The sequence below is a fragment of the Sesamum indicum genome, linkage group LG12, assembly GCF_000512975.1.
Source record: "Sesamum indicum cultivar Zhongzhi No. 13 linkage group LG12, S_indicum_v1.0, whole genome shotgun sequence".
Classification (NCBI taxonomy): domain Eukaryota; kingdom Viridiplantae; phylum Streptophyta; class Magnoliopsida; order Lamiales; family Pedaliaceae; genus Sesamum; species Sesamum indicum.
In genome coordinates, this window is record NC_026156.1 from 5,928,233 (window position 1) to 5,955,490 (window position 27,258).

At 36.9% G+C, this 27,258-nt stretch overlaps 5 protein-coding genes across 10 annotated transcripts in view; 1 reads left to right on the plus strand and 4 right to left on the minus strand.

The window, feature by feature from the left end:
• Positions 1-4,571, minus strand: part of LOC105175853 (protein argonaute 2) — a 6,167-nt gene extending 1,596 nt beyond the window's left edge. The window contains exons 1-5 of one of the 3 annotated variants that reach the window (XM_011098475.2): positions 4,134-4,266; positions 3,741-3,818; positions 3,540-3,643; positions 2,249-3,458; positions 76-1,725 (exon numbers count right to left, since the gene is read on the minus strand). In XM_011098475.2, coding sequence (XP_011096777.1) covers positions 279-1,725; positions 2,249-3,458; positions 3,540-3,558 — 2,676 coding nt within the window. In that variant the 5' untranslated portion in view covers positions 3,559-3,643; positions 3,741-3,818; positions 4,134-4,266 and the 3' untranslated portion in view covers positions 76-278. Of the gene's footprint in view, positions 1-75; positions 1,726-2,248; positions 3,459-3,539; positions 3,644-3,740; positions 3,819-4,133; positions 4,330-4,394 lie in introns of those variants that run through there. The other 2 variants (XM_020698491.1, XM_011098474.2) reach the window with 2 other exon arrangements.
• On the plus strand, positions 6,263-8,669 carry LOC105175855. 2 transcript variants are annotated; one of them, XM_011098477.2, is made up of 2 exons: positions 6,263-6,688; positions 6,932-8,669. In XM_011098477.2, exon 2 carries the CDS (start codon positions 7,091-7,093, stop codon positions 8,414-8,416), a length of 1,326 nt encoding a protein of 441 aa, XP_011096779.1. In that variant the 5' UTR covers positions 6,263-6,688; positions 6,932-7,090; the 3' UTR covers positions 8,417-8,669. The 2 variants fall into 2 exon arrangements, with proteins under 2 accessions (XP_011096779.1, XP_011096778.1); XM_011098476.2 differs by having other exon boundaries at positions 6,263-6,489.
• Positions 9,559-13,283, minus strand: LOC105175857. Of its 3 annotated transcripts, none has more exons than XM_011098481.2 (5): positions 13,052-13,283; positions 12,602-12,689; positions 12,006-12,472; positions 11,006-11,766; positions 9,559-10,246 (listed from the first exon to the last, which is right to left on the minus strand). In XM_011098481.2, the coding sequence occupies exons 3-5, from the start codon at positions 12,432-12,434 to the stop codon at positions 9,865-9,867; spliced, it is 1,572 nt and encodes a 523-aa protein (XP_011096783.1). In that variant the 5' UTR covers positions 12,435-12,472; positions 12,602-12,689; positions 13,052-13,283; the 3' UTR covers positions 9,559-9,864. The 3 variants fall into 3 exon arrangements, with proteins under 3 accessions (XP_011096783.1, XP_011096782.1, XP_011096780.1); XM_011098480.2 differs by having other exon boundaries at positions 12,614-12,689; positions 13,052-13,282; XM_011098478.2 differs by having other exon boundaries at positions 12,006-12,689; positions 13,052-13,282.
• Positions 14,673-16,139, minus strand: LOC105175858 (fe(2+) transport protein 2). Its single transcript, XM_011098482.2, has 3 exons — positions 15,473-16,139; positions 15,226-15,375; positions 14,673-15,154 (listed from the first exon to the last, which is right to left on the minus strand). The coding sequence occupies exons 1-3, from the start codon at positions 16,079-16,081 to the stop codon at positions 14,849-14,851; spliced, it is 1,065 nt and encodes a 354-aa protein (XP_011096784.1). The 5' UTR covers positions 16,082-16,139; the 3' UTR covers positions 14,673-14,848.
• Positions 21,271-22,816, minus strand: LOC105175859 (E3 ubiquitin-protein ligase BOI-like). Its single transcript, XM_011098483.2, has 3 exons — positions 22,496-22,816; positions 22,039-22,399; positions 21,271-21,926 (listed from the first exon to the last, which is right to left on the minus strand). Exons 1-3 carry the CDS (start codon positions 22,549-22,551, stop codon positions 21,378-21,380), a joined length of 966 nt encoding a protein of 321 aa, XP_011096785.1. The 5' UTR covers positions 22,552-22,816; the 3' UTR covers positions 21,271-21,377.

Sequence of the window (27,258 nt, forward strand, 5' to 3'; positions counted from 1 at the left end):
TCTTCACATGCAATTATTCCCCCACCAGTTGGAAGAATTACACAAACTTAAGCAGAAGCAATATCCAGGCTAACTTCATGACTAAGCTGTAAGTTGCGTTAGCAATAGATGGCAAAATTCTTCTTGTCATATATTATATGCATCAGGCGTCAGCCAAAAAGACATAGAATTAGATTAACACACAAATTCTTACAGTTAGCGAACAACGTTCAGGGGCTGAGTACTATGAACATGAACTGTAAGATGCTCACCATCACTGTAAAAACCGGAAGCTTTCCTCAAATGAAAAACATGATGTTTTGCAGATCTGGATGAAGGTTATAGAAACTTCGATCAAATGTAGTAAAATTAGATGTGGATGATGATGAACGCATAGATGAGGGCACTGAACGAGACTGGAACTCCTTCGCTACTTCTTGAAAAATGCGCCCCCTGTAAGCTACCAGGTCGGCGTAGTAAACTGGCGGGACCAATGAAACAGGTCTTGTACTTCGGGCAAATGTGAAACATAGATTATATATAAGCTTTTGTAGCTGGTCAGACATGAAAGAATTTTCATCCCAAAGTACTATGTAATGCACTGCCTTGCTTGTCCCAATGCGTCCATAGTGACTGCAGAGATAAAAATCAAACTCAAATGGATGAACAATCTTTGTATCTACAACAGTTCCTGGAGGAACATTTCCGGTAGGGCTCCCATCCCCCGCATTCTCAAGAAAGAGCCGGGTCTGGTGTCTCTTCTGAGCCACAATAAGAGTGATTGTTGGCTGGTAACTATCATCACAAATGGCATTCTTCAAGTCAGATACCTCTTCGTTGAGTACCATATCAAATTGTCCCTCACTGACACCATCACGGAAAACCACAATTTTATTTGGTTTAACCTTGTTGAGCTGAAAATAATTGTTGATAAGATCCCGACACATGGACCCAAATTCCAGAATCTTTTCAGTTCTGTGGTCTTGAGGGCAAACTCTCGCAGCATACTTATTCACGGCAGGCCAGTTAACCGTGGAAACAACAGCAGCTATAGATGGAGTTGTTGATTTCTTTGAGACTGGATGATTAACATCAGCTCCAATGAACATAACATGATCATCCTCCTCAAAATGAGGAAGGCCTTGAGTAAGCTCCACATTACTTCCTCCAAGCTTTGCATTAATCTTGAGGCACAGGTTCCCAAGAAACTGGTTGTCTCCTCTGTTTGCATGAATGGATAAACAACACTGAGTTACTACCCCAATACGTGTTTCAGATACCCATTTAAGATACTTGTAGCCATGATGCTTTTCTGCCATCACACAAATCATTATTTGTAATGTATTCCAACTTTTTCTCCTAGCTTCCTGAATAACACTTCTGAGAAGTTCTTCCAGCCTGCTAACTGAAGAGAACTCCCGCATGCTAGTGAAATGGCAAACCAAAGGCTCCTCCATGCAGATCCCTAAGCTCCTGGATCGATTTCTTAGATTCTTAATGAAGTCTTTCGCTTTAAGCTTCAAAGAAACAGAAGAGCTAAATTCAATTAAGGCCCATCTATCAATTTGTTTTCCCTCCACAACAGAGTTTTCGGCTAAGTTCCACTGGCATTTCTCATTTTCCACTCTTACAATATCAAGACTACCATCAGGAGCACCTAATTTCAGGACAGGTGGACCTATAACTCGACCTTCAACGGATGACATGTCCTTGTCAATTCGAAGTCCAAAATTTTGAGTAGCATCTCTGTGATAAAAATTGGAGAGGTTGAGTACAAAGGCCTCAATTTTCAACATAAGTAACAAATGGCATAATGTTACAATTGCAACTTGTAAGAAAGTGCAATGATGAAACAGATGCTTACGAGGACTATACAACCATTATTCGAGTTTGAACATTCCCATTTTTCCTCAATGCATCCGCAGTAGTTCTCTAGATAAACACTATATGAAGCAACAATTTTGTGTAGTTAAACACTTACATGCAATTCAATAAGTAGTCAGATTCCACCAAGTAATGTTCCAAGTCAAACTACTTATATGGGAAGATTCGTTATTTTGGATGCACTTAAAAATTAAAAGAGAGCAAGATACATTGAGCTTTTACAACTAATAAATTAACTAGGCGGCAACATGCTAGTTTGCTTGTGGCATGAATCCTGCAGTTGCACGTGAAGTGTATTATGGCCAGCATAATCTGATCTCACAACAAGTGAGGTTCTGGAGATGCAACAGAATAATAGGATGTCGAAGAAGTAAATGCAAATTACCCAGAAGGTCCATCATGAGCTTGCATCATCTCGCTGATTGTTTTTCTCCTTTCTGGTGGCCAAGCCAGGCATTTTTCTTCAAATTTCTCCTGTGCAACTTCATCCAAAAGCTCTTTTCTGTATCTTTGGCCCTCAGTCAAGATACAAAATTCCATTGGAACATGGTTTGTGCGGTTATTTCTGCCAAGAATCAAGCAAGGGATGCCCTGGTATGCAATGTTCTTGCCATACTTCTCCCTGAAATATTGCACTAAACTGACTTTGACGATTGGATCCCTTCCTTTTGGATCAACAAAATCAAACCACAGGTCACTGGTGCTTTTTGCAGTCAACCCTGCTATAGTGAACAGTTGTTTGGTAACACGATGAGTTACTCTAACTGCCAGTCCCTTCAATGCATTTGTAACTTTTCGCCTCAAATTGAAATCGAGATGTGCTCCATCAAATTCGGGAATGTGCTCCTTAAGGAACTCTATAACTGCCAAAGGCTTGCGAAATGCCAAAACTGAGCAGTCCAAGCACAAGGCAAGACCCTGGGATGTAGGCCGTAAAGATGATTGGAAACCTCTGTATGCTGCAATGCCATGCTTAAGATCATCTTCTGCTTTGAAACTGGAAGGGTAAAAGTGCCGATCAACAGCGATCCTATATCTGGAAGGATTCTCCTTCATCACCACATCCATCCCTTGCAGTATATCACGGGGCACATGTGCGACCTTTCCACTTAAATAGTCTTCCAGCTTGGAAAGCTTTAGGTCATTTATTAGCTTGATTGAAACAACATATGTGCGAGTCAGCAAATCTTCATTATCCGATAGCTCCACCCTGAATTGACCAGTGGGCAGTAACACCACACTGTAAAGGTTCTTTTCACCGTCATAAGCAGTTCGGTTCGGTGGAAATCGGGCTGGATCATCGAGGAATAGTTTGTCTTTTATCAAACGTAGGTCAGCCTTGTTTCTATACTTTTTTACTGGTCTTTTTCCATGAGATATAACTTGTTTAATATCCACACTATAATGAAATATGGTGAGCCTTGGATTGAACCTGACTAGAAAATGATTTACTAGGAGGTTGATTGACTTTCCCTCAAGTGTCAGGCGACCAGGCCGCGTGACAGGCAAAGTTCTGTTTTTGATATTTTTCGGATCACATGCTTTTGCCTGTTGTCCTGAAATTTTCAACAATTCAACACCAAAGTTGCCAGGACCTGCAAAAAAAGCAAACCATTATTCAAATTATGCAAGGTATTCTAGCTACCATGCAATAGGGGAGAGTATTAAAGGTAAACCTGGCAGTATGTCCTTCATCAATAAAGGATGTTAATGATGCACATTATCTAGCCAAAAATGTTCCAGGGGACCAATCTTCATGTGTATGTACATGTCTTTAAAACTGCATATTTGTATTTGAGTAAATCAAGATGAAAAAGATAATGTCAATACAGATATGAAACAACGTAATAACTGCATGTTTGCCTATCTCTCCTGACCCTGGGCATGTGATTTTGAATTCATGATCCAATTCCAGGCTTTAGGGCTTCACAATAATATGTTGAGATATTCACCTCCTAGTGACAAAGAAGAAAAGAAGAGAAAACGAAAGATCATGGCAGTGACAAGAACGTGTGGATTTATATACTAGACCCTCGACATGCATCGCTGTGCATCAGTCAAGCTTGATAAAAGTCGCGCCCATTTACAATTTCTTTTGAATTAACCTACTTCAAGCAAACAAACAACTCATGGTAATCAATCCGAGAATTCCATCAGAATTATACTCAATAACAAGAAGCCAAAAAAATCAGTGCAGAGCATTTGTATGTAATGCATGTATTCATTCCTTTACAATACAAGAAGAAAAACAGGGTTCTCGGAAAATATACTTGACGGAAGTTGAGAGGTCCTGTGAGCAGGAGGAGCAGACGGCGGGTCCCGTGATCTCCAGGTGGAACACACTTCACTGGAGGGCCCCACGCCCTGTCGCTGAACTGATGGGGAATGCAGCCCAGGGCCGGAGGCAGTGCCCTGGTTCCTGAGGTGCGGCGGCCTGTATTTAACGGACTGGGGCTGGGCCTGTGACTGGTGATGGAAAAAGGTAGTGTTAGGGCGATTGGAAGTATAGGAGTAAATATATTGATACTCACCGTGGGGGCTTGTCTGGTGGGTCTCTGGTCGCTGCCGCCGTAGTTGTGGCGAGAGGCGTCCATTTTAGAAGTAGTGTAAGTTGGGAGAGTGAGGAAGACAGGCGCAGCGCAGAAAGAGGCGAGTTGATGGGTAATAGAGGGGGTTGGGGAGATGATTTTAATGACGAAAAAGGGCTTGAGTTTAGGGATAGAGATATTAGTAGCTTATTTGAAATATAAGTAGACATGTTTTATTTCTAAAATACTTTTACTATGTTTGTTTTCATTTTCAATTTATTTTTGAGACAAGTCAAAGCATATTCAATGTTTGTCATCATTCAAAAACACCTTACTTAGGTGTTTTTAACTGTTTTAGCATAAAAACATACATATATATACACACACATATATATAAATATATATAAAAAAGGCATGATTTGACAATGAATAGTAATTTTTGTCTCCCAAAACACAACATTAAACATATAATACTTATTTTAAATTATCTCTAAAGACATGATTTGACAATGAATAGTAATTTTTGTCTCCCAAAATACAACATTAAACATATAATACTTATTTTAAATTATCTCCAAAGACATACAACATTAAACATATAATACTTATTTTAAATTATCTCCAAAAATAAATCCAAACATACATATTATTTATAACACACACTTATTTATCTTTATTTTTCTCTCTCTATTTCCACAAAACACAACAAAACACTTATAAAACGAATCCAAACATTATGTTTGTGTTTGTGTTAGATGCTTATCCGAATTTGTAATAAAATTAAAGAGAGAGTATATATGATTTTGAACAAGTAAGAAGTATTGAATAGAGAAAAGTTGAAGAGAAGAGAGAAAATTGGTTGGTTTTAAAATATATAAGTATCCTATGGCCCATCAAAAGCCCAAGGAAGGAGGATAGATGGATAAAGAAAATGGGCATCTCTGCTCTTTCAGGTCAGGGGGATTGTGGGTTGGACTTGCAGATACGGCCCGACAATTCAGGACATGTATGAGTGAAAATGGGACAGGACAGGATCATAATCTTATTTCCGTTGAGTATCATGAGTGAGGATAGATAATAATAGTAATTAAGATTGGTGGCTGGCGTGACGCTGACAGCCACAAATCTTGAATGAATACACGTTTTTGGATGAAAAGGGGCGGCGTAATAAATAAATAAATATATGATTAGGACGGACAGGTAATGGGTATGGGGGTTTAGGGGGCCCAGTTGACAGATATTCTTCCTTGTTCACATCCATGTGATCCTACCCATTTCTTCATCATCACACCCTCTCTAATTGTCAACTCTCTCTCTCTCTCTCTCTCTCCTTAACTCTGACACTGTTTTTTCACTTCTTTTTATTTTTGTCATATTCTATATATATTCCGTCTCTTTTCCTGCAACTTTTGATTTCTATTTCCCATCCACACATGTACAGTCAAATTCAACAAACTTGTTCGTTTACAAATGTTTGTTTCTTTAGTAGGAGTAGGAGTGGAGTGTAGGTGGTTTTTGCTGGAAACTAATAAACAAAATAAATGGATACGTACATACATGTGAATTAAGAATTTAATATGTTTAACGAAAGTTTATTTTATAATAATTGTAAAAACTTTATTTTAGGTTTAGAATATGGTAACATGTATAGCATGTGAATGCCAACTGATGATCACTGCTAATAATTCATTATATTTTTCATTAATAAAACTATCTTTTTTTCCCAAACCTCTACTTTTATTTACCTAATCAAATAATAATACTAACTGCAGCCGCTTTTTTTTTTTTTTTTTTTTTTTTTTTTTTTTTGGCTTTAGAAAAAAAAAAAAAAGGTCTTAATGTCGGGCCGGGAATTGCTATTTTCAGAATAAAATTTCTTTAATCGAGAAGCTTCTTTGTCCATGAGTTGTCATGATTGGGATGGGCTGGTCTTGCTTTCCGATTACGAGAATTCTCGCCTTTTTTGGATACCTTTCCTTTCTTTTCCATGCATGATCATCTTCATCTGGGGTTTCCTCAGATTTCAGTGTTATTACCTGTTCTGTTATTAATTCTTACCCTCAACGCCGCTGATTCAGCTGAGCCACTTAATGAAAAGGTCAGATTTTGCCTTCCATTTTCAGTTATTACACCAGCCCTTTTACTCTTTCTCTCTCGTGGGCTCTCACACAAATACACATACTCTTCATGGAATTGCATGCTTCACTTCTATGGAGTATTTGGTTTCTGAATGCACCATGGTGATGGAAAAGATTTTGGCGCTGAAGATTTCTTCAGTTTCAAGGGTATCAGGATGTGTAAGAGAAGAATCTTCTTCATAATTTGGTCTTAAGTGCCTAATCCATCGTCTCTGGTCCTGATGTTCACGAATCGATCAGTACCTGAATTTTGAGCGATGACTATTTGATTGAGGCTTTGGGAATTTCTTCCTTGTTCTTTTACTAATATTTGATATTCTACTTTCCTCGATTTCATCGGGACAATCTGTATCTGAGGTTATCTTGAATTATTTGTAATTCTATGATTTCATTACCCTGCAGATGAGAAGAATATCGAACTGAATTCTCTTGGCCTTTCCGATGGTTAAGCGATTGACATCGATCTGTGAAAACGACTTTTTGGGGCCTAGAATTGCAGTGGGTTCTTCAGATTGTTATGCGGAATGATCTAAGTTCTTAAACCCCGAGACCGAATCTCAAATGGACTTGAGCAGTTGTAGGCCTTTGAGATGTTTTCGGCTGCATTTGGATTCTCCGACATGCAAATGTTTAATCTTGGTTGCCATTGTCTTGGTTCTCAGAGCAGTTTGTCTTCCTAGTTACTCAGGATTTGGTGGCACTGGGCAGAGCAACTTATTTGCTTTCAACAATCGGCAATCAGCATCAAATTCAGAATATCACAGTGGAAAATTCAAGTTTTTAGAGGTTCCTCAAATCGTATGGGGTCTGAATAATCAAAAAATTGCATTTGCAAGAGCTTGTTTAACTGCAAGAATGCTGAATCGAACGCTTCTGATGCCTAGCTTGAGCGCTTCGCTATTTTACAAAGAGGTTGATCTGTTGAAACCTATTTCATTTGATAAGGTCTTCCAATTCGAAAAGTTCAATTCTCTATGCGAGGGATTTGTCAAATTGGGTCGTTACTCTGAAGTTTCAAACACAAGTGATGTCTTCGAGCTGCAGAAAGGAAGCGGACGGAGATGGACGATTGAGAAAGACATAGATCAGTTGAGACTGTTTAGCAAGCATCCTTATGATGAATATGAAACCATCAGGATAGTTGGCAAGAACCCGTTTCTGTGGCATGATCATTGGCCAGTTGAAGACTACGCAAAGGTTCTTCAGTGTTTAGTCTGGGATGACAAAATATCTAGAGAAGCCGACAAGGTTGTGTCCAAGATTAGAGAAATTGGATTGGAAGAAAGCCGTAAAGTAGGTTCCTCACAAAATGAAATCAATTTATTGCAGGTGCCGTATGTAGCAGTTCACATGAGAATTGAAAAGGACTGGATGATTCATTGCAAGAAGCTGGAGCAGAGGTTAAATATAAGTGAAATTTGTAGCAGTAAGGAGCAGATTATGCAAAGAGTGGGAAACATTGTGGGTTTGAAAACTCCAATAGTTATTTACCTTGCAGTCGCAGATGATCTTCTTGAGGATAACTCTATACTGACTGGTTGGAAGGAAGGATTGCTTCCTTTGGAGAAGAAGAAATTGGGTATTTTCAATATTTATAAGAAGCATTCCTATCTGATTCAATCAGCCATCGACTATGAAGTTTGCTTGAGGTCCGACGTGTTTGTAGGTAACAGTTTTTCAACTTTCTCCAGCCTAGTAGTTCTTGACAGAACTCAGAAAATGATAAGCATGGGTGTTAAAGATCTCTGTGGGACGGATGTCAGATGGCCTTCTTATGCCTACAATTTAGAAGGTGAATTGAACGGTCCTCGTCCGTGGGCGACCAATATGTCTGACTTGAGCCTTCAAGCAATTAGTTATGGTTCTAATCATATTTCTTGCAGTTGAGTCAAATTTTTTATACCCTCGACACCAAGATTCACATGGATGATTCAGCCCAAGCTCCTCCTCAAGTGCCTTTTTGGAGAAATTGGCGGTATAGCTTCATCTTTTGCAGACATCAGTTATAGAACTTTTAAAATAGCATACAAATGTTTATTCAGGCATACTTCTATTTCTTGGTAAACCTGAATTTTTGGTTGACCTTGATATTTTTCAAGTTTGAAAAGTTGAGTCTCCTTTTCGTGGGATATCTTTTAAACATTTTGTAGAACACTGTCAATGCTACAAAACTCGACTCCTTTGAAGTTCAGGGGTAAAACTGAAGTATGGTGTACATTTATATGTGAAATGATAATCATTTGATCTTCTTTTTTTTTTTTTTTTTTTTTTTTTTGGGGGGGTATTTTTTTTTTTTTTTTTTTTTTTTTTTTTTGAGGGGATAGTCATTTGATCTTCTTGAGGACGAGTTATCACTAATATTTTCAGATTTCCAAGAAATTCATAGTTTTCTTATAGCTTCTTCATATGAATTGTCGCTATCTTAAGATTACCAAGAAATCCAATTTTCACTCTGTTGATAAGGAACAGGAAACCATAACTTTGTGCTGTACTCTTCCTTGACCAGTAACAAGATGCAGATTCAATTTGCCTGAGTTGTTCAATGCACGTTCCTTATTGTGAATTTTTCCTTAAATGAGTGAATAGGTAGGAAGAATCCATCCTTGTATTTTTCCTGCCCTTTCCTTTAGGAATGAGGTGGATTTGAACAGTCGAGATTTGGGAGTTGTTGTATACCGGTGGTGGGGGTTCCCTGCGATGGTTTGCAGTTGGTCTGAAAGCACAAGTACACATTGACATAGCTTTCCTAGCAAACAGATCAGATTCTCTTCTGAGTATCACTTCCTTCGGGTGTTATTTTCCTTTCTACACAATCCGTGCCTTTTCTCTATATTTTAACAAGATAAAAACACAGTTTCTTACATTTATGGGATGCAGAAACCATAATACATTTTGACTAAAGAGAGGCTGAGGGTGCATGCCTTCTATGAGCAGGGAATTCAAAAGAGAGAGCATGCAGCAAATTTGTCGTAAACATCAAGAAGAGAATAACAATCAGCAGTGAGAAACAGAGCAGCATGATTCAAAACTTGGCAAAATATTAAAACCTGTTTGCGTCATTGCTTTTAATGTCAAGAATATATTTCCATCATGTTCCTTTCATTTCTTTCCTCTCTTCCTCTTGAAGCTGTTCATCAAGAACAAGAAAGAAGTCCCGATCCACATACATTAAAATTCACGCTCAAAAGGTTGAGCGGAATATGACACTAAAACTATATAACAAAGTAGGCCTATTTGCTAAAGGAGTGTGAGTGAGAGTGAGGCACTCTACCTCCTATGCCATACTTCCTTTGAAATGCTAATCAACTCATTTTCAATCTCCAATGTTTTTAGGGTCATTGGATGTAATCTTCATAGTAATTATCACTTATAACAGAAACAAATCTTTCAAGCCAAGGCAGCTGATGAAGATCCTTCATGGCATCAGCATACGAGTCTGTACAACGTGGTGGAGATTGGTAAGGATGGTGCTCGGTCAAACTGAAACCTCCAGCAAGAAACCTCTGGATAAGTGCCAATTGTGATCTTTCTTGTTCTGAGTATGCATCCATCATCATCGGGAGTGACTCAAACGAGTCCCATGCCCATTGTTCAAATTGTTGGGTAGGATAAGTCGCCAATTCTTCAGAATAATCTTCATCCCAAAATGCACATTGACATGTCTGTTGGCGATTCCTATAACCCGCACCACAGGAGTAACAGAATTCATGACCACACCTGTAGAAAAAGAGGATCAACAACTGGAATAAGCTTCGAACAACATGCCTGTGTTATTAAGCATAATTTACTTATCTTAAAGTGAAAAATTCCTCGGTAGCATTTGTGGAAGCATTAGTTTCTATAGCATTGGACTAAGCTATTTGAACATGAATCATGTGCAGATTCTAACTCAAGTAAATGTCACAAAATACGTAGCTAAAAATGAAAGTTAACTCAAGTTAATGTCATAAAACCAATATTTCATGAATGAAAGAACTAAAAGAAAAAGAAGGCTATTCATAAACTGCACATGATAGCCAGTAAATAATATGGCCACCGTAGATAAATGATGATGAAAGATTGCAAATACTGCTGTTCTAAACATATAGACTACACAGATAACAACATCAGAACAACCCATGAAAAAAACTCATTCTTTCCACAAACGGTTCTCATCCATTTTCCATGCTACCCCAAGATTTAATCACAATGAAATGAATGGAAATCAGTATCAGAAGTTTTTATTTCAAAGTCTTCAAAAGTATTACTTTTAGTCAACATTTTCCTCCCAACAAACTAATCTTCCAGTATTGTTGCAAATGATCAGTTAATTTATTAAGAACCATATACAAAACCAATATCCCAATTGAGTAGCTACACAAATAGGCCAAGCTTTAATTCATGGTCAACAGATGGTGTGAGAGGATATTTCCTGAAATAGAGTAAAGGTTTTTTATAAATGATGATGCAGTATTGTTATAAAAGAAATAGCCTCACCAGCATGTCATGTGGTAGCAACCATGAGTGAGCTCAATCATTCTCCTGCACTGTTGGCAACGCCTCCACCTTTTATTTTGGGCCAGACGATGCAAAGTTAAATCAGAAGCATCTCTCTCCTCCAATGGGAGATTTTGGTACTCTTCGCAGGTCATTGAAGAATGCCAAGGAACCCCACAATCAATACAGATGAATCTCTGACAAACAGGACACTCCACACAACTGTTGTCAGATAGACTCGAGGAACTTGCCCTAGTCGACGAGCATTCATGAGGATCCAGCAGAACTGAGCAACTAGGATATGGACAATAAATTTTATTTGAGTTGAGAACATTTGCTTCAGCAAGGGCTCTCTCCAGAGATTCATAAGAGGTAACTGGAAGGAAAGACCTACATTCAGATGCTGAAATACAGTACTTGCATCTCAGTTGTGGGCATCTAATGGGCACTTGAGCAGATTGTAGTTTCCCCTCGACATAGGTTTTCATACAGTGGGAACAGAATTTGTGGGAACATTTGATCGTGAGCATCATTGATGAGAGCTTCTCCTCACAGCAGATTGAGCAGCTTTCTGCCGTTTCCTCTCCGTCAGCCGGAAAAGAAACTATACCAACAGCTACTTGTGCCAGATGTAATGCCTTTTGGAGGTCAATCGGAGGGATCAATTTTAGGGAAAAACTTTCTATATTACTGGCTTGTTCCAAGATCCTTTCTCTTAGCGCCAACAGAAGAGGACTTTCAACAATCTCATCATGGATAATCTGCAACACATTCACACTAAATTCAACACTATATTGCAACACAATAAGATTAAGAAGAGACCAAAGACATAAAGGTCAATTGTATGAACTTTCACACTTCATGGTTTAGAGGTTTTGTAGACAAATATAAGATTTGTGCACTGTAAGCTATCTTGGTATAACTAACTAGTGATTCAGATTAAGGATACATCCGGACGATAAAACTTATAAGAACAAAAATTTTGGGAGGAGTTTCTCACCTGATTATACAAGACTTCAGAATCAGTAAACGCATAAACTCGCCTGATATTGCTCTGTATAGCTACAGATAAACCATCCAGCAGAGCTAAACAATTTGCAACCGACTCTTCTACATAGAAATCAAGTTTTTTCTGGATCTGAATGGGAGAAGCATCATCAGACCTCTCCATGACCACCCCAATTCCAGAAATTCTAGAACCAGAATCTCCAGGGCCAGCAACAGACACACCCTTGAAATACATTTTTAGGGAATCTTCATCAAGACTGCTGTCTAAATCCACCTTTGCATATTCTTCTCTCTCCTTCAGTTCATCCTCATCCTCACAACAACTTCTAAAGTCGTCGTCATCGTCTTCTTCCAGTTTAAATTCAGAAGCTCCATTCAGATACACATTATCAACAAGCACTCTCTGTTCCTCCATAACCATCTATTTGTTTTTTCCAACTAGTCAGAATTTCTTCACCACTTTACCGACAAAATAAGAGATTTCAAAGTATCAAAATCCAAATAAAATCTTTCTTCCCCAACAGATTTAGAGAAAGAAACAATCGCCATAAACGAAAAGAAGATGATCTTCCAAAATTCAACAAATACCCATCAGCATACATGACAGAGCTTTGAAATTACTGAATGGCTTTAAAAACATCTGCCTCCCAAGAAATATTAATCTTCACTGCTACTTCTGTATTAACATTCAAGAATCACCCATCAGCTTCAAGATCCAAAATTTCAAAAAACAATTAAGTAAAGATTCAAAAATTCAATTTTATTTTCCGTAAAATTTAGCATCGGAAAGGAGTTCCCAGCAGGCGAAAAAGGTGTGAGACCAAATTTTCTTTGTTCTTAAACAAAGTCAGTCCAAGAATGTAAGAACCCACTTCGCAACCTACACATACCTGGAATTGCGCTTCTGTGTGGATAGAACAGAAGTAAATAATCCAGTAAACAAATGAGAAAATCTAAATAAAGCAAGAATTGATATACGCACATGTAAAAAGCAATAAGCAAGAAATGAAGCTTTGTTAGTAAGAATTAATCACTCACCTGACACTGTTTCTGAGAGAAATTCCTTTTTTTTTTATTTATATACAAATACAAGTGTATGTACAAAGGGCATCAGAACCCTAATCTGGCAAACCCTGCTTTGTGTCTCCACAGAGGTATTGTTTCCATAATTTTCTTCTCTTGATTTACAGAGGGGAGAGAGAGAGAGAGTAATCAGTTACTGTTGGTGTAGGTGGCTTTTAGAGTTTCTTACTTAGATGCGAGTGACTTATTTTAGCTTATTAAAAGTGATTTTCAATTAAAAAAAAACACATGATGGATTCTTCCTTACGAAAATGGCACTTACTATTCTAATTATTACGCCAATCCAAATCTTCTTTTTTCTTTTAATAAAAGCAACATTTATATTATAAAAATAATTAAATATAAATTCAAATTTACTAAATACTAAAGTAAAACATTATTAATTAGAGCTTATAACTTTAAAATAAAAGGTTTTTGAATTTTTGTGGGTACTAAAATAAGATAGCAATATTATTTAATGGTAATAATGAAGAAAGTAAAAATGAGGAATGATGGAAGGGAAGGGAGTTGGGTAGAAATAATAATGCACTTGCACTCGCACTCCACTATTATACTACAAGGAGGCTAACTGTAGTAGGCATGTGGGCCACACTTGATTAAAAAAAATAGACGTGGCAGGTTGAAAAGGCGTTGGGTGCATGATTTAATTTGGAGCCTAGCGTATCCACCCCAACCCAATCCCATTCTCTTCACATCACATGTGTAGAGGAGAAGAGAAAAAAAGATTCTGTAAACCTAAGCACAGCAGAAGCCACATGCACATACAAATCCCATTTTGACTTTCAACGCCCTTTCCTTTCCTTTCCTTTCCTACTATTATTTATTTTACCCTGTTCTGTTATCCACTGCTGCTGTTTATTAATTATATATATTCTGAGGATGATTATGATTACACCTCTCCTTAAACTAGGATTAGCATCATTTTTTTTAATTACTTTTGTGTTGTCAGTAGTCGTACAACATTTCTTTGACTACCAAATTGCTTTAAATTCTTTTTACATATATATTTGATAATCAACACACCATTCTTTTTCATAAAATATTCAAAATTACTCTACATTATTTTTCCATTACAATTATTAATGACCCAAAAATAATTTAAGATAAGAATCCTAACAAAATGAAATTTTTAAATTCAAAATTAAGATTATTATCACTCTTGTGTAGGACTGAATGTCAATTCCACATCTATGTAAATAGGTAGGCAAGTTTGAGGAAAATTACTAATACCTTAAAATAAGCAAACAAAAGAAAGTCGGGATTTGATTCTCCAAATAATTCAGGTTGGTTTCATCTTTGCCCACTTTATTCTGATTCTCCCATCCTTTTATGCAATTAATATTGAAATGCTTATTTAATTAAATAAAAACAAAAAAATGAACATGTGTCTTATCATATTTTTGGTAGGAGTTGGTGGTATAGTAGGTGAGAATATTTGAAATTAGATGAGGAGGTTGAATTTTGAAGATATATGATGGGGATAGTCACCATACATGCGACTCTGGTCCTCATCATCATGCAGATGTTAATGCTTACTCAACAACACTCAAAACAAAATGGAAATAAAGAAGACAAGTTTGTTTTATGAAAATGGATGTCCTTGTCTGCACAATATACATACAGGTACACTTACCCCCCATTCATTTTCAAAAGAGTGGGCCGAATATTACATTGGGCTTTCATTTCTTGATTTTATTACATCCACCGAGCCCTCCTTTGTCACTTGTTAAGTAACCGAAGAAATAAAATACTTTAAGCCCATTTAGCCATTAGGGCCATCCCACCTGCCCCCAACAGAACTGCTGTGTAACCCCATGTTTGAAGCCTCATACTGTTTTGCAATTTTGGGCCCATGAAATCCGCTGCTAACAGGTCCACCAACGCCATATAATTCAATAGCCCAGCCGAACACGCATTCAGCAACCCCACCACAATGAGGGCCGTCGGACTGTTGTCGCTGTACACATTCGACAAACCTATCCCCAGTGCGATCCCAAATGGAGTTGTCGCCGAGAAGAAGAACGCCATCACCGCTTTCATTCTCACACCATATTCCGCCTATTACAATACAAGAAAAAAATTGTAAGAGAGGGGCATGAATGATGATGCATGAATGATGATGAAATTACCTGCAATATGCAACCGCCAAGACCCATTCCTTCAAAGAGTTGGTGGAAGCAAAGAGCGGCGACCAGCGGCCTGATCGTGCAGGGGTTGTCTGACGCTCCCATTGATAACCCAATCACTACAGAATGTACAACAATTCCCAGCTCAAGGACCTACATTTCAATCATGAGAAATATATATTGTTGGACGCGATCAGCAACATCTTTCCGATTTTTATCTACTTTAATTGAGCTAATTGATCATCTTTACCTGTGCAACGACGCGATATCGGAGCAATTGGGATGCATTATCATCAGCCTTAACTACATTAAATCCATGGCAATGTTGTGATTCCAGCTTCCCATCGACGATGGCGTTTCCATCACTAGTACGCTTAACCTCGCTATCCAAATCACGCTTTCTATAATAACTCATGGCGTAGGAATCCAGCATCAGAGTGAATACAGCTGAAAGCATGGCCACAAATGTAGTGAAAGGAAATTTCTTCCAGGGGTTTTCCGGCAGACAATCCGACCTGAGGCAGTCGAATGAATCCGGCAACACGTGCATGTAACCCGTCGCTAATATAACTCCCGATGCGAAGGCCTTCACCAATACGAACAAATCTTTGTCCGGCTGAAGAGCTGGAACCGCTCGAGAAAACATGGGAAGACAGACGCCTATCATACTTGTGATGAGAATTGCGGCAATGGCAATGATTTTTAGCTTTAGGGCCTCTGAATTGTTGCGGCATCCTCGGGCGGTTCCTGAGCCGCATTGCGGAGGTGATGTGGTGGTTTCGGATCCGCCGGTAACGGAAGAAGCAAGAATGAGGATGAAGAAAGAGAGTGATATGAATTTTGATGGGAACTTAGCCATTGCAGAGTGAAGTGGAGTGGAGTGGAGATGAGTTGTGTTTGTTTCTTCCAGGTGCGGAAAATGTCATGATATATTATTATTATTATTATTATATTTACAGGACAAGAGGAAAAATAGACGTAATATTTGAATTGTTCAAGTCAATAAAAACTATTTTTGGAAAATCCAATCCGCGCAATACTACAACAATATTTAAAAGAGCGACCATACATATCCATGAATCCTGTTTCTTTGTTAAAAATTATTTGAAGCAAGTGTGATAAAATCAAATAAATATATTATAGGATTATAAATAATGAGGCGTATATAGGAATGGATATAAATAATGAAAAATTGATTAGAATGTAGAAATGAGTGGAATTATAAGCATAAGGGCTCTTCCAATTCCATGATGCATGTTGCATCCGCAATAACATTATACATGTTTTGCCTCTTTCAGTCGATCTTTCATTCTGTTTTACATCTAGAAATAAAATGTAAGGATAGGAGAAAATAGACTTGAATATGAAAAAGAGTGGATAAAGTGATGAAAATGGGTTGAACATGGAAAGAACGCAGTAATGATTGTTAGTGATAGATAAGGAATATTTCAAATAATTTAAAAAATTGGTGTTGTGGCTTAAGTGATGGCTCTTTGTAAGTAAAATTGGATTTTTTTTCTTTTACGGTAGTATAGATATAAATGACCACAAAGCCTCTATTGAGCCTAATGATATAGGCCTTGAATACAAGAATATAATGGGTTAACATGTACCCTTATTGAGAAACGGGCTCATTTAATATAATGTCTCAAGTTGGACCCTCTACAGATGAGCCCAAAGGAGGCTTCTACCCAATAGCTTGCTTTTACTTGTATTGATCATCTACTGCAACACCTGCAAGAGTTTATGTTATACTATTATTAGTTAAATATTGTTTGTATATATATATATACGATTTTACAAGTATTTTCTGTAAGAAATTATTTAATTTCTAATATTAAAATAATAGTTGTTTGTATATTTAAAAATGATTGCCACCGACAACCTATAATAATGAGGGTAAAGTAGAATTGATATATATATATGTGTATGTGTGTGTTGTGGTGTGATGAAAATTTTCTTGTTTGTGGTGATAGGAATTAGGTTTTAACAATAAGGGCACAGGGGATAAAAACTGAAAGAAATGGAAAACTTTGCGGCTAAAAAAGTGATAAACAAATATAATAATGTATTGGGATTTTGGCATAAAAGAAAAGAGGAAAAAGGAAAAGTGAGTGATACCCAAAACTGGGAGAGGTAGTGAAAGTGAAAACATTTGGTGGTAGAATTTAGAGCACTATGTGTTGATTCATATTCTTGGAGAAAAGAAAAAGGGAGTAGTGTGGTGGGTTTTGAAATGAGGAGGAGAAAGGAACACTCACACACTCACACTCACACTTTTCTTCTTACAAGAGAACATAACGGAAATGATCCATCATTAATTGTAACAAATTTAAAGAGAATAGAGGATAATAGTGATAATAGGAGTTGGGTTTCCACTGAATTAATCAATTTTGAATATGATGTTGATGTGTACACCCACTCACCAACCATCTCTTTCTTTTCATCATCTCATCTTCTTTCTGGGTTTTAGATTCCACTACCCTTTCCCTTTGGCAGATATGGATAATAACTATTCAAATCCTTCCTTTGCATCTCAATTGCTACACGCATACAAAAGTGCAAATATTCCATGTCATATTCTTTTCAGTCGTCTGTCTCTTATATAACTGTGTTTCTCGTGAGCACATAGACATTGGATATGGAACAATTTGATCCGATGGGGTTGGGTTTGGGCCCCCCTCCCCCTCTACATTTATGTGTTTGCGTGATTATTTTGCACCCGCAACATATCGTCTCTTCTATCTAAACTATGTATCTTGATCATTCTGTTGTCCTATTATCACAATCTACATCTTCATCTTACATTTTGTTTTTTTTCATCAAAGCTTCCATTCCATCCACTTACTAATTATTTAAATATCAATAATCTATTTGGTCCCTAATATTATTTTATCTTATTAAAAACATCTGATCACGTAATAAATAAATCATAAATTCAATGGGGGTCCCACAGTGCTTGAATACAAAATTTCAATGGCTGGTTTTGTGGATTTTGAAAGATGATGATGATGTTGAGCAAATTGGGAATATGTATGTGGGGTATTCAATCTAGAAAGTGGACAACTTTTGGTGACATCCATTTCATCAGAAATTAGTATATGGGCCAACAATACTGGGATTCTTTAGTTGGGTCAATTTATGTGGTGGGGCCCATTAGTGGGAATACGCTAATAATAACAATCACAATTATAAATAAAATGAGCGATAAACGTGTTGATGATTTGACACGGCAAAGAGGGGGGTGGGGCCCTTTTGTTTGGTTCCCATTTTCATCATGATGATGATCATCCTCATTCTTGTCTCCAATCAACCCCATCATCATACAATGTTTTTCCACATTCATTAATCTTTGTCTGATATTCCACAATATCCTTTTTCTTTTTTCTTTTAAAAAAAAAAAGATAAAAAAATGAAAGATGAATTTGCTTTTCTGTACAAACCCTTTTCGTCAATGCTCAAGCAAAAGTGGAAGATTTTCAAAACATGACTCAATAAACATAAAATCTCAAGAAATAAATTTAAAAAGAGAAAAAAAGTGTTTATTAGAGGACGACTTTGAAATTTGGTGGAAGAAAAAGAAAAACAAGTAGAAAAGTTGAAAGTAAAGGGAAGTTTCATTCCTTCACATGAATTATGATATGTGATTTTCAGTGTTATTAATCATCCAAGGAATACGGCCTACATCAACATACTTTTAATTAGTCAAAATAATTAGGCCTATTCCTATTCCTATTCCTATCCGTGTTTTGTAATGAATCATTGAAATTCCCAATTTTAATATATACGCAATTAATTACTCTAACTAGAAAGGTCGTGCCATGAAGTTAGTTTCACGAGGACAAAACTTTGAAAATTTGGATTCTTCAAGAACAACTGAGTTGGCCAATTCTTGAAACAAAATGTGATTGGTTAGAGCCTTCAACAAACTTTATTTCTTATTTAATTAATTATGAATTCTTTTCAAAGACATATAAAATAATGAGTCAAGTAGATTTTTAAAATTTAGAAATTAAAATAATTTTTTTAAAGTGGGGAAGAGTCATAATATGATAGTGATGTGGGGAGAGTTTGTGCTGGGGAGGGAGGGACAAAAGTGTCCCATTAAGTGGGGCCCAGGAAGAAGATTTCCGCCATCATCAACCACCCTTCACTCATCCTCTCATCCATTTCACTTCATTTGGCATTCTATTTTTATGTTGACAGATAACTAACAGTAATAGATGTGGAAATTAATAGTAAGTAGTCCACATCGACATCGGAATCCCACTAATACTTTGAACAACTAATTCTGATTACTTCATTTCATCCCCCCAAATTATTCAAATTTGAAAAATACATACATATATATATATAAGTTATTGAAAAATTATCATGTTAAAAGATAGGGATGATAAAAATCAAAGGAGGAGTGTGGGGGTGGGGATGCAAAAACATTGATGAGATGCGGATGTCTTCATCTTCTTTTGTTTGGGCCCGCAATCAGATGCGGTGGCTCAATGAACCACCACGAATGAATCAAATAACTCCTCCTTTTTTCTTTTTTAATTTAATTTTCAAGTGTCAGAATCTTGACAACCACTCGCCACGTGCTCATCTCTCTTCACCATTTCTACTTATCCATGATTTCAATATATACACACATTAAACCAAAGCCAATGAAGCATGCTCCTCTCCTCCAATTGGGCCTCACTCTTGTATGCATGCATCCATGTTTCCCAATCATATCATATTAAAAAATACAAAAACAGATATCATGAGCTACCTCTTAAACCTAAATCAAGAAAAACCATATCATTTTTCTTTTTAATATATATTTTAAAAGCAATATATATAGCATAAAATAGTAAAAAAAACAAACCCCCCCCCCCAAAAAAAAAAAAAAAGAGTCAGCTCTAGTGCCAATTATTATCAGCACATTAATAATAAATAACAATGGTTATGACAATCAATATATGCATACATACATACATCTTTTTTATGATTGTTTTATTTAATATAAAGAAAAAGATAAAAGAGTACAAGCAATTGTATAAGATTGATTGGCTGGTAATTGCCTCCATGTGCATATTTTTAAAATTCACAATTATTTATTTATCTGGAGATGATGAAAGGGAAGGGGATGAGGAAAATTCCTAGAAAGAAAGAAGAAGTTGGAGTTGTCGTGCGCTTGTCATTATTACTTGCCAGAAAGAACCCAAAACAGAGAATATATAATAATAATAGTATTTATTTGAAAACATTAAGAAAAATAAAAATAATAATGAATTGAATAGTGAGAGGGTTAATTTGGAGTGAAACAAAAGAAATTGAATATAGTTGATAGAGGCATGCATGCATGTTACTTGAATGAAGAACATCAATTGCTTTCCCACATATCGCTATACGTGGCCCGAAAAAGTTAGGAGAAAAGACTGGTCCATCTCCACCCTCCTTTATTTACTTGCAAGCAACCAAACCACCAAAACTATTCTTCTACTTTTTGTCATACTGCAACTGCCCCCTCTTTTCTATTCAATTCAAAGTTGTGTGAGAATTAATGTTTATTGTGGTAAATTAATGCTCTGTGGTTAGGACAGCACATTCAATGCGCACAAACGCTCATGACTGTCATCAATGCCCACCACCACCACCACTATATACGCAATTCCAAAGGACCACTGATGGACAGATCAGATATGAGTTCCTGCTTTGGAAAAGTGGTGAGATTGGCATTGGAATAGGGATAGGGATTCCCACCATTTTTACTTGGGGAAAACAACACCACCCCAACACATCTATATATCATCAATTTTTACTTAATTCACATTTGACATGTTTTTTCCCAACAAAAGGAAAAGGTATCTTTTTTAAGTTGAAGAAACAACACCCTACTACTATTCCCATTCAATCTCACAAACTATTCATAAAATAAAAATACACAAAAAGTATTATTATTTTTCAAATAAAGAAAAAAAAATCATGATTTGTGTCCAAGAAATAAAAAGAATGAACGATTTAAATTGCTAAAAAAGAATTTACATGAGTTTACTGTTTAAACCAAAAACAAAAAGGAAAAATGTACACCCAAAATGTTGTGTGTGTGTAGTCGTCCTATTTTTCTTTTCTATCTATCTCCGCTGCAGCTATCTGCAAAAGCATAGATATCCGCATGGTTAACCGGACATGTTGACATGCAATGTGGCGTTCATTGGAGAGTCACAGACGGGGCATGCTTGGAGCTGTTGGGACCCACTCCCGCAGACGTTGCACAGGCATAGATGCCGGCACGGCAGCAGCAACACGCACGACTCCCTCTCCCCACACCTCTTGCACCTCCGATCATTGTACCCACTACTACCCTCTTCCTTCTCCTGCTCACCCTTCCCGTGCTCGCTGCTGCCACAGCACGACTCCACGTCCTCCTCCACGCCCGCGCCCGCGGACACTCGCTCTTCCCCGCCCACGTGCAACAATACTTGCTCCAGATTGGTGCGCAGGGAGTTGGCCGTTGCCTCGTTCGTTTGCGCTAAGTCTCTCAACAGTTGGTTCTCAACGTAAAGACTCTTCACTCTTTCTTGAAGGACCAAATTCAATTTGCTCATTCTCTGGATTTGCTCATCTTTCTCTTTCAGTTTCTTCATCACCCCTCCGCCTATGGCCGCCGCCAGCAATCTCGCCTGTTGCTTTTGCCTCTCTTCTAATTCCAATCTGATTTTCTTGGTCTGCAAAATCAAACCATGACCAATTTAAATCAGAAACCGAACAAATCCCGGAACACGGCTAACTTTATGAATATACATTGAAACAATACGAATCGTGTTTTTAAAGGCTTACATGTTGGGAGATAATAGTATCGATCTCCAACTGGTATTGCTGGATTTGGGGCAAACCATCTTCACCGGGAAAAGACGGGAACTGGGGCGCACAATTGTTCTTCTGGGGTGCAGGGTAATTGGATGTGGCGTAAAGTTGATTAACGGAGTCTCTGGAGCGCTTTCTTGGAGCAGGAATATTATAGGTGAGGCCGCTGTCGGTGTTGACGGAGGTTTTGGCCTGGACTGAATCACAGACCACCGGTTGATAGAGGGAGTGGTTTTCCGGCAATGCGGCGGGAAAGGGGATCCCGAGAAAACGCATCTGCTGCGGGTTGTATGCAGAACCGACGGGCCCTTGATTGGCCGGATTCAACGAATTTCTGCAAGTAGGAAAATTATGTCAAAAACAGAAACAAAATGGATTGCGAAAGAAAGAAAACTCAAAAAACGTATAACAAGAGTATAAGAAAAAGTACCCGTCTGGGATGAGTTGGGATGGGAAAAGATTGAGATGCCTTGCTTCAACTGCCATGATGTTGTGGGGGTGGGGGTGGGGGTGGGGATTGATTTAAAGGGAAGAGAATAGGAAGATTAGAGGGATGTGGAATGGAGGTGGCGAGAAGAAAAGGGTTGTGGGATTTATTTATTTATTTAAAGCGTTTGGTTTGGGAGAGAGGGAATCCTTGTGCAATTAGGAATTAGGAAAGACAATCAATATAGAGAGAGAGAGAGAGAGAGTGTGTGACAAAGTCTAGAGCGACAACTTCGATATTTGTATTCCATTTCCCATTCATTCAACTCTATTTTCCTGATTTTGCAGTTTAAATAAAGTAAAATCTCAGAGATTTCCAGAATTAAAATACAAAATCTGGCGGAGTGGCTATGCATTAAATATTCCCAACTCCTCTAACCATAAATGACCCCCCCACTCAGCCCCATTCTCGGTTTCCATACACTGTAACGGTCTCACTTTCAGGGGCAATCCCGTAATCTCCGTCCATATATTGGATTTGGGCTGAGGGGGTTTCATGTGAAAAGAAACAATACCAAAGTGTATAGTGGGGGGTATGACGACGTGGCTGTGAATTTCGATACATTAACTGACACGCTGGGTCTCCGCCACGTTGCATTGCAGGTACTGGACCCCACGCCACCGTACGCTACAGTTCGGTCAAGTCCAAGGGGGACCTTCTTCATTAAGAGATGTGGTTCGAAAAACGTGAGGGCGTGAGGGCCCGCGCACACCACGTGTGAGATGTGCAATCCGGACACACATTAACATTATTGATATTATTTTTGGCCCCGGGAGCCACGGTCAGTGGGGCCCGCTTCCGATGGGAAAAAAGGTTGTTGTTCAGTGGACCCCTTCATTTCTGTTTCATCTGCGGTTTCCCGGTTTTGCTACCTTGTCCCCATTCCTTAACTAGTCATGTCTGGCCACGGACAACCTGGGCATTTATCCTCTGCTCCTCCACTCATTGCATTCAATAATAATATTATTATTACAAGTATTCCTTCCCAAAAATCCAATTGAAATCATACGGCAACATTTTGAAGATTAGAATATGATGATGATGATGATATTCAAAATTTCAGAGTCATGATTAATAACAGTAATATTAAATTTCCTTTCTTTAAATTTAAATTTAAATTTGAAATATGTGATGGAAAAAGATTGCTAAACAAAAATTAAATATTTGGAAAACAGACTCGAATTATAATATCAACATTCAGAGAGTAAATTGATTTTTAAAAATATGTTTGTTATTTTGACTTATTCCGGGGATGCAAGTGTGAAAAGAAAGTGGGAAGAGGGTGAGATACTGTTTGAAGAGTAAAGCAGAAATTGGGGGAGAAGTAAAAGACTAAAAGGCAAAAGCCAAAGCAGATGATGAATAGCCAACTCCTCGTGTGCTGAATATTTTGTTCCCTTGTACAGTTCCTCCACAAAACATAAACATAAACGGCATGGGCCTCTCTTCACTCTTACATCATTCTTTAATATCATGCATTCATTCTCTACTACTCTCTTCACCACAAAATCCTTCAACATCTTTTGTACTTGCAGGAACTACCTTTGGACTTAAATTCCATATATACGACTCTCTCTCTATTTACATATTAAATTGTAATTTATTACGTCATCAAAAAATTACTTATACAATTTGAGTGTTCCGATATATAATTCATCGTTACTATAAAAATTAATAAATTTATAATTATGGAGCGAGCGATATTTTTCTTATACACATATATACATACAATCATAGTTTTGAATGGTCTAAAATTACTAAGGAGTTGAATTTATGACAGGTTTGAATGAATACTTCATTTTGACACGTTTAATTCTTTTAAAGAAATTGCTAAAGCTTATTACCAGTAAAGTCTATATATTTTTAATGGAAAACCAATTATATGTCAACATTATTATTTTAACTACAGAATTCGAGTTGGGCTGATGTTATTTTGGTACATAAGAGGCTCAAATCTAGGCTGGGCGTATTATAAGTATGGTAGGGTCCAACATTATTACTTGCCAAAGTGTTGTTGTGTATATATATATATATATTAATAAAATAAATGTTAATTGTTGATGCGCCCAATATCGGAACCTAAACCGCATAATTTAGTACTATATATATATATAATGATTGTAATTTATAGCCATCATTGCCGTACTATCTCAATTAATCTATTAATATATTTGGTGGCACGCACACGCAGACACAGACGCAGTAGCTTCGTTGATTCCAATACAATTAAACAATGAAATTATGTTAGTATCAAGATTTAGAATATATGACCTGCCCTCATTTCTTTTAATTATAATAATAATAAAGATGATTTGAACGTCACATGCATTAAAAATGCTTGACCGATGGATAAATTTTTATCAACATTTTTTTTTCTTTCATTAAAATTTTATATTAATAATAAATGTATGATGTAGTTGATGATTTAAAGAGCATGGATGATGGTATTCCACTAGGGCTGCTGGTCAATTATTGTGAGATAGGTACCTTAATCAACGCCACTAAACTATAATATGTGTTGGAGTGGTTTTGGGCAAAGATTAGACTTTAACTATACATTTTCAATTCTGTCATCATGACATGACATCATCTACTCCTCCCCTCCAATCAACTCATACATTACCCTTTTCACACTTTGGTTTCTGTAATGTGTAATCACACTCTTATCTATTTTCTATTTTATTAATTTGCAAGGAGTTTGACAAATCCTTCACAATTGAAGTAGGAAGTTGGGTCTCAATTTTGAAATAATCCACCACCCACAAAATTAATTAAAACTAGAAACATGTGTACGTACTACAATCAAATAATTAAAACGGTTGATATTTTATCACTATGTATTCATTCTTTCTTCCTTAAATTATGTTGTTGAGTTTGTTCAAAGAATAAATAAATTATGTTGTTGAAGAAGTTGAATCACATCACGCAACTAACTTTTTCTATAATTTGTTTTTCCAAAGTCCAACATTCTATAATTTTCTCAAATATTCATAATTAATGTTGGAATAATTATAATTACACCCCTGATCAAACGTCTATTTATACAAATTATTCACATTTTTTGCGTAGCTAAACAAATTACGTACCCATAACAACCAAAATATAAAAATAATTAATTTTTATAATGTTGTTGACGGGTGTATGTTTAGAATAAAAAAGCATAATGTTAATTAAAGGTGGAGGGGCCACCAAAAGACGAATAACTTAACTAAGGAGTGGCGCATCTTCACATGTTGATGGACATCATCGCCAAATTAGATTAAACAAAATTAAAATAAATTAAGAGATTAAGTACTAGTGTTTGAAGTTGGTGATGATATTCGACAAGGACTCAAATTATATATATACCACTGCACTACTCAGCTGTCTCCAGGGAAATAAAGTTAAGACCCATCTTCTTACATGCTTCATTCTAATCTGATGTGGCTCCCAATCTTTGAGTACATCTCCTGTCCATCAACTGTAATAATTGTTTGTTTGAAATATTTTGCTCACTTTTCATTAATTATTAAATTATAATTTTACGGTCTCAGTGTAAGTCTGAAAACAAACAAGAGGTAGATTGTTTCGGATCCTATAATTTTATATAGGGAAAAAGGGATAGATAAACAAGTGGAGGGTGTACATGTAAAGTTGTAGTGCTTTTGTACCAAAAAGTAAAACCCAAGCTCTGTATGATCAGTATCAACTCTCAAGTCCTTGATGTTTTCTACGTTTCCATTGACACCGAGATCCAGATGTCCTTTCCTTGCAACTTCTAAGGGACATAAACAGTTGCTCCTTCCAACCTTTTTCTTTTTATTGAATTAGTCAAATTAGGATTAATTCAGGGTCGGGGTGTAGATCACGAGTTTAAGTACCAGATAGGAGTTAAAAAATCAAATTTAATCTGTCTTTAGGAAAAAAAAAAAAGAAAAAGAAAAGCACCGAAACTGGGTACCAAATTCAAAATCAACGTAAAGAAATGAACTCATATCACATGCATTCTTACAGTGGATATGTGTATTTTGAGTTTGAATTCAAAATTTCAGTTTGGATAGGATCTTATAATGGGTATTACCCGTCTCGTAGGAAGTTAGAAAGGGCAACCCTTAATTTAGGTGGGGGCTATGCATATGTATGTTGTCAGGCGGAAAATGAATATGAATGAAAGAGTTGACAATATTTATGCCATAAATCAAATGGGAATTTGATGGGCCGACTTAGCATACATTATATATTCTCCTGAATTGAATTACAAGGGTTGAATGGGTGTTCTTGGAAGGAAGCTGAATCAGCGGTTAGCCCATCACCTCACTTCTTGAAACTTCCGCCCACGCCCCAAATTTCGGACACTCAAAAATAATGTGCAAGAAAATTTGGGTTCAAAGTAAGGTAATTAGCCAAATCCGTTTTCTTTGTCTTGTTGTGGAAAGGGGTAAGGATGATGACTTGTTCTCAATTTTATTAGGTGATGACGTGACCATCCCCAATTATCAAACATTTATCATTTAATTAGCCAACAACCCTAACATACACATATTTCCTTTGCTCTACTACTTTTTTTCTTTCTCGTTAAGTCTAGTCGAAAACATCATTAATTGTTCCTTACACATTATTGTTTGTAAATGAATGCATGGTGATGAGATTGATGAAGAAAAAGTTGCAAATTACTACCAAGTATTGATGAAGAATGGAGGTTTAGTGATATTGAAGCAGGTTATGAT

Excerpts from the sequence above, each read along its gene's own strand:
- LOC105175855 (XM_011098477.2), top strand. The coding sequence starts at position 7,091 with ATGGACTTGAGCAGTTGTAGGCCTTTGAGATGTTTTCGGCTGCATTTG.
- LOC105175857 (XM_011098481.2), bottom strand. The coding sequence starts at position 12,434 with ATGGTTATGGAGGAACAGAGAGTGCTTGTTGATAATGTGTATCTGAAT. Across the intron at positions 11,767-12,005 it reads CTGAAGTCTTGTATAATCAG|ATTATCCATGATGAGATTGT; the intron begins GTGAGAAACTCC and ends AATGTGTTGCAG. Across the intron at positions 10,247-11,005 it reads TGCTACCACATGACATGCTG|GTGTGGTCATGAATTCTGTT; the intron begins GTGAGGCTATTT and ends CTTTTTCTACAG.
- LOC105175858 (XM_011098482.2), bottom strand. The coding sequence starts at position 16,081 with ATGGCTAAGTTCCCATCAAAATTCATATCACTCTCTTTCTTCATCCTC. Across the intron at positions 15,376-15,472 it reads GATATCGCGTCGTTGCACAG|GTCCTTGAGCTGGGAATTGT; the intron begins GTAAAGATGATC and ends ATTGAAATGTAG. Across the intron at positions 15,155-15,225 it reads TTGGCGGTTGCATATTGCAG|GCGGAATATGGTGTGAGAAT; the intron begins GTAATTTCATCA and ends GTATTGTAATAG.
- LOC105175859 (XM_011098483.2), bottom strand. The coding sequence starts at position 22,551 with ATGGCAGTTGAAGCAAGGCATCTCAATCTTTTCCCATCCCAACTCATC. Across the intron at positions 22,400-22,495 it reads TCCCAACTCATCCCAGACGG|AAATTCGTTGAATCCGGCCA; the intron begins GTACTTTTTCTT and ends TCCTACTTGCAG. Across the intron at positions 21,927-22,038 it reads ATACTATTATCTCCCAACAT|ACCAAGAAAATCAGATTGGA; the intron begins GTAAGCCTTTAA and ends TTGATTTTGCAG.